General features: G+C 51.7%; 1 protein-coding gene across 1 annotated transcript in view; it reads right to left on the bottom strand.

The window, feature by feature from the left end:
• Window positions 1–8,326: 8,326 nt before the first annotated feature.
• PROCR (protein C receptor) overlaps window positions 8,327–8,737 on the bottom strand; it is a gene marked incomplete at its 5' end in the record, with an annotated part of 1,927 nt that continues 1,516 nt past the window's right edge. Inside the window, 2 exons of the mRNA XM_010172186.1 lie at window positions 8,327–8,439; window positions 8,526–8,737. The exon at window positions 8,526–8,737 is cut by the window's right edge and continues 49 nt beyond it. Coding sequence (XP_010170488.1) covers window positions 8,327–8,439; window positions 8,526–8,737 — 325 coding nt within the window. The remainder of the gene's footprint in view (window positions 8,440–8,525) is intronic.

Here is an 8,737-nt window from a genome sequence, read left to right as displayed (position 1 = left end):
AAAAAAAAAAAAAAAAAAAAAAGGTGGAGAAAAGAGTTTTAAATTCCATGCAAATTGGAATTTCTGGTTTTTAAATATATTTTGATGTGACTTTTCTTGACCATCTCAACATATTTTCACAGCTTCTCCTGCTTTTTATGTCTTTTGTGTCAGTCCCTTCTGAGTTTCTGTTGGTTTGGGTGGGTTTTTTTAGTCCCAGCCCTTCTTCCCTTTCCCCTCTGAGTCCAGAGTGTGGTATTGCTTCAGAATCTGTGTTTTGGGGGCAGGAGCAGAGGTGCTGTTGGGAGTGGACTGGCAGGAGGGCCTTCACAGGCTACATTAGGCCCTGCATATGGATGGGAAAGCAGAGGAAATGAGCTTCTTAAGGCTCCTGGGGACTCTCCTAACTACTGAGTAGTCCTTTTGTCCCAAAAGTTATTGCTTGGTTTTAAATTTGAAGTCACAACAGTTTAGCAAAGACTCCTCAGACTTTCACAGTGGGGTTTTTGGAAAATAATGGGAATGGCTCCTTGTGGTTCTTCGTCATTGCCCTCAAATGTAACCAACAGCTTGTCTGGAAAAGTTCACTTACCCTCCTGCACTCTGTCCTCTGTGAGGACGGGTGAAGCTAAACAGCACAGAAATAAAGATGTTTGAGTTGGAATGGCAAAGACTACCTGGTTATGTATTTCAGCAGCCTTTACCCTGGGACTGCTGTGAGTCCTGAACTAAGAAGGAATGGTCCCTTCAGTGATCTAAGCTGTGAGCTGCTGTAAAGGGTGAAACTACAGCTGCTAATACCAGCAAAAGCTCTGTGGCTGCTTTATTTGAGCTGAGGGCCTGGTAACTTGGCCAGAAGGCACCTGTGCTGCTCTGGTCTCTGTTGTGAAGATCTTGCTGCTTTCAGCATCCCCATCAGGGACTCTCCATCTCCATGTGTTCTTCAAGAGTAGTAGCTAAACAATTTCTGAAGTGTCTGTGTCAGTCAGCCTTGTATTTTGCTGTGACAGGGATGTAGGCAGCAAGAGAAATGAGTCAGTTGTTTGTGGAGGACGATGTTCTGCTCCTTCCCTGTGGGCTGTTGGGGGCTATAAAGTGGGATCCTTGCAGCTGCTGCTGCCTTATACCTCATCCCCTGCCTGGGGAGTAAATGGGATCTGTTTTTTCTACAAGGAAATGTTTGCTGGGGAGCAGCAGGAGACTTAAGGTAGTTTTTCTAGTTTTGTTGTTGTTTATTTTTCTTCATTGTGAACTTTTAAGTAGCTCAGATCTGAGCTCGGAGCAGTGGAGAGCAGCTCTGGCTCAGCCCTTCTGTGCTGCCCTTGCTCTAGCAACATCCCATCCAACCCTTACACTCCAGCAGGAGCTGACGCAGCGGAAGCAGCAGCACCGGGAAAGTTTCCTGTTGGATCCTTTGTACGTGGGCCTTGGCAGAGCAAAGCAGGGGCTTCAGGAACAGTGGAGAGAGGGGGGTGAGGCAAACCTGGGATGCCAAACCCTTGGTCTCAGTGCTCATTGTCCTCAAAATCCCTAAGTGTAAGCTGTTAATCCCAGCTGAGGCTGCTATACTGAGTATCTGTCTGCCCGTTTGATGACCAGCTCTTTCCAGGTGTCTGTAGGCAGCTCTGCCCCTGCTTCCTCCTCTAATGTAGAATTCTACAAAAGCTCAGATTTCAAAGAAATTCTCCTTCTGATATCCCTATGCATGGGGCTGGTTCCTGTTATCTCAGCCCATTGAGGGTCTGTTTCATGATCCCCTTTCTGCCTACTTGTTCCACAGGCACACGATCCTGCTGCCAGTGCTCGTCTGTAGCAATAAAGCCAAAAAGCCAGAACTTCACACCAAAATCTAAAGTTCTGCACAGGACAGAGTTTGGCTGTGCTGTAACCTTTCCTACCTGCACCCCTAGCAGCAGGCAATGCGTTTATTTCGGGCATGAGCACTTGTTCCTGCCCCTGCTTTGCTTTTCCCTGCTATTTTTTTTTCCTTCCTGTGTTGTTTTTTTTTGGTTGTTTTTTTGGGGGTTTTTTTGTTTGGTTTGTGTTTTTTTTTTTTTCCTTTTCATTGTGGGTCTGTACTCCTCTGAGAGGCAGGTGCTGTGTGGAACAGCAACAATAGCTGCAAAGCCTCAGCTTTTACCAGAGAGAAGAAAAACAAGCCCCAGCTCACACTGAGCAACCCTGCTTCCTTCCATCTTCCTTCCCCTCTCTGCCGTGGGTGTGCGCAGAGCTGGGCTCCTCCACCTTTCCCACCTGAGACAAAGTTTCCAGGGTTTCCACACTTCTCTGCAGGCACTGATGCTTGTCAGGGTCTGGTTCAAACAGTTCCACTTGTTTTGGTTTTGGTCCACTTGCCTGAGGAAGGTTGTGCTGCTTCTAGGGAGGTATTTGTCCTCCAAGGGCCCTGGGGTGTCTGGCCAGGGGATGTGGAAGCTGTTCAGTGGCCGTGACATCCTGTGTCCCCTGTTTTGGTATGTGTGAGTGAGTCATAGCACGCACAGAATCTGTTGTCTCATAGAAATGCTTCTTAGGAGGCTTGGATCTTCATATCATCTCTCCTTGCTTTGAGATCAAGCAAAGTGTCTTGAAGGTGCGAACCTCTGAGCTGGGAATCCTGTAACGCACAATCTTCATTTCCAGCCTCTTCTAAGCAATGCTGCTGTTCCTAAATGGGATCCAATTTAAAAGGGGAAAAAAAAAAAAAAAAACAAAGAAAGAAAAAAACCCAACAACTTCCTGGTCTCCTTTTACCCTAAATCGTTGCACAAGTCAAGGATTGTTGAGGGTTTAGTTATAGACATGTTCAATTTTTCTAGCAAAACACTTGTCCTTGAAACGTTTCTTGAAGTTCCTGATGTTTTGAGAAGGGGGTGTTTAAACAAGTTGCAGTTCTTGCCTGGCTAAACCAGGATCCTGACTTATTTCTGAAGTGGATTCTTTTGATCACCTCCAGAAAGTTGTGTGTGTTTCTCCATGGGCCTCATAACAGAATTTGCCCAGACTGGAAAAGCCCTTTAAGATCATAGAAGATCATCAAGTCCAATCATTAACCCAACACTGACAAGTCCCCGACTAACCCATGTCCCTCAGCACTATGTCTACATGACTCTTCAATCCCTCCAGGGATGGGGACTCCACCACTGCCCTGGGCAACCCCTGCCAATGCCTCAGAACCCTTTCTGCAAAGAAATTCTTCCTCACATCCAATCTCAACTGCCCTTGGTGCAACTTGAGGCTGTTTCCTCTTGCCCTAAGGCTTGCTTTAAGTTAGCATTTCCTCCATCAGCACTATTACCACCCTTTGGCTGGATCCCTCCTGTCCCAGGGGGGGTGAAGGAGCTGGTGGGGTGAGGACTCCATAGCAGGTAGATGATGGGGGTGAAACAAGGTTCAGATCTGCACTGTTGTGCTTTAGCAGCCTTCTCCACTTCTCCTGTCCCTCCACAGTCTGGACTTGCTCTGTCTAAAGCTATGTTGTACATCCCAAAGCAGATGTTGAAGCTTTGGGGCTGTGCATAGGAGTTTCAGCATTGGATACATGGGTCATGGGGAACCGTCTGGCCCAAGGGGCTGGTTTGTTCCTGGTGACTTTGGCCATGCCAAGAGCCACTGCTGTCATTTCTCCCCACAGCAAGTGGCACTGCTTGCCCGGAGCATCCCCTCCTCCCTAAGTCCAGGCAGGGGGTGAAAGTGTTTCCAAACAGCAGTTTCTTCTCCATGGAAACTTCTCTGCAAGTACAGTGCAGCCAGGCTTGGGTTTTTTCCGAATAAGTTGTTATTTTAAAGTACTTATCTATATCTGAACTTTTCTGCTTCTGGGAGACAGGCAGTGGAGATAGGAGGGGGGAAGTGACTGGTGCCAGGAGACAGTTGCTCTGAAGACGCATAGATTTGCAGTGTTCTGAATACATCTGCTCAAACATCTGAAGACCATGGGCACCTCTAGCTGGAATGGGAAGGTGAAGTGATGAGTCCTTGCTGGAGTCTTTAATGTGATTTGTAGATAGCAGCCCCCATCTCTGCTCCTGTGTCATCACGCTGATGAGCAGTGGTGGAACATCTTGCAAGTCATGGCTTGCTCAGACAAAAGTGGTCCCTAGGGAGGGGACAACCCAGCTGGGGCAAGGCAGGAGGTGTGGTGGGACTGGTGGTATCCTGCTGCCCCAAAGCCTTCCTTCATCCTGGCTGCCACTTAGCCCTGCTCGGTGTTGACAGTGGCCAGCAGCCAGCTTTCTCCTCCTGCTTCCTCTGGCACGCTGACCTGGGAGGCGAGAGAAAGGGAAGAGGGCAGTGATGGGTCCTGGGCACCCACATGCCCTACAAGGAGGGAGTCACCAGCACAGCCCTTTCCTCTGCTGTTAAATATTTCCAGGGACTTGCCTGCTCTCATGTGGGAGCAGGAGGCCGCTAGTAAGCGGATACCAAACAGCCTCCAACTCCAAAACCATTGCTCAAAAAAAGTCATCTCTTGCACAGGGCGGGTTGGCCAAAGGCCACGTGTGTTGTAAATCTCACCCCAGTGCAGCCCCCGGGTTAAAAAGGATGTTTGAAAACTGGTGATGCCAGAAATGAGAACATCTGGGGCTGTGACAACGTGGCCTCTGGGGGAATTCAGAAGAACAGAGCTTGTTTAGTCCAGAAGAGCAATGATGACACCAGCACAGGCCCCGAGTGCGTAAGGGCTGTTTTTAAGGATAATCCCCTCTTCCTGTCCCCAGAGACTTCCATCTGGTGCTACCCATTTGCAAAAGCACTGGTAGCATCAGCCTCACTTTTTTTTTTTCCACAGCTGCTACCCTCTACGCCCCACCTGAGCAGGCACAGGAGCCCATCACCATGTTTCTGGGCAGCTCCTGGAGCCAGCCAGTCCTTTGTCCCTGGGGATGGGCAGGGCGTGGAGGCAACAGTGCCGGAAGCTCCCAAAGGACATGGCCAGGGACACCAACCTTGTGATGTCTGAAAGGCAGTGGGGGACTGCGCGTCCCTGCTAGGCAGGAGGGGAACCTGCCCACCCCATCTGAAGCACCTATGGGACGTGGGCGAAGAGGAAAACTGGTTCCTACCGCGTCAGGATTGTCTTACTCATTGGAACAAGGTTCAAGGTTGGGCGTCTTATCTCAACACTTATCCAAGCCAGCGATAGCAGAGCTGAGCGATGGAAACCATGCAGCATGGGGAAAGCGAAGCTCCACGCAGCCATTGGTGCACACAACTGGGATGGTTTGCTTTGGGGGAGATGATGTAGGGGGGCTGGTTGAAGTCTCCCAAGATCTGTGTGTGCAGGTTTGTTCACCGTCTTGCAGAAAAGAACAAAAAAAAAAAAAACCTGAGGAGTAAATTAAAACCAGCTCTTGGTTGTCAGGATACGTGGTTAAGTGTTGGCGGCTGTCCCAAGAGGTGATCAAGGGCGGAAGAACAGCCAGATCTGGGAGAGGATCAGCCATGGATGTGGCTAGCAACTGCTGGAGAGATGGGGCGTGTTAGAGCAGTGGTGGGGAGGGAGCCCAGCTCAGGCCACATGCCCCCAGCATATTACTCCATGACAAGTGCTGGTGACCCCATGATGAGGCAGTTTGGGGGTTTTGGGATGAGAAAGAGAAATTTTGGGGGGGCCGGGGGGTGGATGCTGCTGCCATAACCCTTCAGCTCTTGACCAACCATGCCCATGTCAGGCTTGGGTGCTGGTCACCACCAGGGGTGTGGCCCTAGGATGGGGAGGGTGGCAGCTTCGGGTGTGTTGTCCATGGGCACATGCTTTGGGATGAAGCTGTTCCTCAGGATCCTGCATTTTGGGGATATCTCGCTGTTTCAGAGGGTTCCCTGCTGCTGGGCGCTGCCCCGTCCCCTGGTGCAGACTCAACAGGGCAGCAGCAAAGCTGGCTCATTTCTGGAGCACACTCCTGCTGCGACCAACACACATGGGGGGCCGGGGCAGGGAAAAGCAGGGAAAAGTGGAGACTTCCTCATCTGGCCAAAAGATGATGCAGTTCAGAAGAAAAAAGCAAAACAAGCCTTGTTGTTCCAGATCTCTCCAGTTTCTCTAGCCTGGGTCTCTCCTGGGTGCCATCCCTGCTGCCAGCCCGTGTCCCACGGCACCTTACCAGCCTTGGGGCATCACTCTTGCAGGGGAGTGAGGAGCTGCAGCCCCAGGGGACTCACCATGAGCATCGCTCTGGGAAAACACCGGGATCTTGGGACCAGAGTGCAACATCTGCCTCCACGTGCAGGCAGTGGAGAAGTTCCACACCCAAAACCCAAAGCAGAGCTGCGAGCACAGCAGTTTCTCCCCACTGGAAGGGAGCTACAAGTGGTTTTATCCCTTCATGGGGAGCAAATCTACTGCATTTGACCTTCAGCATGAGCCTCACGTCCCCTGATGCCCACGGCAGGGACACGCAGTGCTCAGCCCGCAGCAGAGCTCATGCCAAGGGTGCTTCTTTAGAAGCTGAGCAATGACGTTCACGTGCTTCAGTGTTGTCATTTTGGATCCTCTAACCTCTTGGCTGCTATTCCTCTCTTGCAGAGGAGCTCGCTGAAGGGTGGGGATCACCCCAGCTCCTGCCCTGAGAGCCTGGTGGAGGCGGGGGCTGCTGGGAGGGTGGCCAGCAGCCAGGGTGATGAGATGTGGTCTTTGGAGACCTCCTTGTCAAGGACAACCATCTTCCCATCCCCTTTCTGTCTTGTATCTCCTTTTCCATCTTCCCTCCTGCCCACCCTTTCCTTTCTTGCTTTGAGCCGCAGGAAAGGGTGTTTAGAAAGGAACAAGCTAGAAGTTCATCCAGGAAAGCTCCTTGCCCCTGCGCTGTCCCCTCTTTTGGTGGCCCATCCTGGCTCATCCCCAGCCCATCCTACCCTCGGGGCAGTGGAGACAAGAGGGGTGTCACACTCAAAATCTCACTATGGGTAAAGGGAAACACAGCCAAGAATTTATGATGGATATAACTGAAGCCTAAAGGGTCAAAGAGCAGCTCTTAGCTCAGATCTAGATTGCAGAAAAGGAAAAGCAAGCGGTTGGGCAGAGCCAGTAACACAGCTCAGTGCTTCTTCAAAAGAGGCTGAGGGGAGACCTCCTGGCTCTCTCCAACTCCCTGAGAGGAGGGTGTAGAGAGGTGGGGGTGGGTCTGTTCAACCAAGGAACAAGTGACAGGACAAGAGGAAATGGCCTCAAGTTGCACCAGGGGAGGTTTAGATTGGATATTGGGAAGAACTTCTTCACCCAAAGGGCAGTCAAGCATTGGAACAGGCTGCCCAGGGAGGTGGTGGAGTCACCTTCCCTGGTGGGATTTCAAAGATGGGCAGACGAGGTGCTGAGGGACATGGTTTAGAGGTGGAATTGGCAGTGTTGGGTTAGTGGTTGGACTCGATGATCTTAAAAGTCTTTTCCAGCCACTGTGATTCTTTACCTGGTCCCTGAGAAGCAGTTTATCATCTTAGTGTCCCCAGTGTATCACCCAGCCCCTCACCCAGTGTCACCACACTCCCATATGCCCCTGGGCAGCATCCTTAGGGGACAGTGGTGAACACATTGATCTGCTCAGAAAACCCGTCCCCTTACAGCTCCCCGTGCTCAACCTCGGTGTCACATGAAGATGAGGAAATGAAAAATAAACGAAATGTAGCCACGTGGCCATTGGAAAAATCACTTAATGGAGTCAAACCAAAGCTGAGAGTTGATGGAAATGAGCTCAGGAGGCACAAGCCTCACCAGCCCTTCTCCAGAGGCCTCACAAACTCGGTGCACGCAGCCCAGAGTCCGGCAACCACAGTCCCACCATGCCTGTCCCCACGATGGATCTGCAGCCCCATGTTGGGTTGGTGCTGGTGGAAATGAGAGCGATCAAACCAAACCAAACCAGTGAGAGCTGATGAGTGGTTTTATTACACACCATGGTGTGACATGGTGTGACATCCTCCCTCCCTTCCTCCCAGGCACTTTTCCCCACTGGAACAGGAATAAAGGAGGGCTCAGTGCCATCCTTTTAACCCTTTCTTGGCTGTTTCTCTTGCTACTCCCCCCTCTTCACCCATTTTCCCCACTTTTTCCATCCGTGCCAAGTGTATTTTCACATTAAGCCTCAGTACACCACACCAGCCTGGTGTGGGGACTGTCCCCAGGGCAGGGTGCTGCTGCTGGTGGGGCCAACCCAGCTGGGACCAGGCAGGGAAGCCACCGGTGTCCTTTAGGAGCAAAGCCTGCAGTGATGGGGTGATGAGTCCCTTGTGGGGCATGGGCTTGGTCCCTGCCTCCAAGGGTGATGATGACATGTCCGTCCCCTGCCTCCACGGGTGAGGATGATGGGTCCATCCCCTGTCTCCACAGGGTGATGTGCGACAGCTGCCAGCTCCTCTAGCAGCTCCCTCCTGTGCACAAGAAGATCCCCACGGCCATGCCCAGCAAAGCCAAGGTCCCCACGATCAGGCCCAGCACCAGTGGAGCTTGCGACCGGCTGCTCTGTTCTCCTGCAAGAGACAAGAGGCATGAAGGTGACTACTGGGGACCACCCCCCCCACCATGTCACCACGTGTCCCCCAGCCCCACCACAGACCCGTCCAGGCGCTCTGAGCCCGCAGGATGCCGACGCAGGTGGTGTTGAGGAAATGTTGGAGGTCCTGGGTGGTGATGGGGTATTTCATCAGCTCCCTCTCAGCAAAGGCAGCCACCGCATCCTTGCCAGGCCAGCGCCGCTCCCAGGTGGCATTGGGGACATGGAAGCTGAGGAACGCCGTCCCATTGAGGTTCACCTCGTAGAAACTGTGG

This window comes from Antrostomus carolinensis, unplaced genomic scaffold, assembly GCF_000700745.2.
Source record: "Antrostomus carolinensis isolate BGI_N321 unplaced genomic scaffold, ASM70074v2 scaffold17657, whole genome shotgun sequence".
NCBI lineage: Eukaryota > Metazoa > Chordata > Aves > Caprimulgiformes > Caprimulgidae > Antrostomus > Antrostomus carolinensis.
This window is presented reverse-complemented; position numbering and strand designations above follow the sequence as displayed.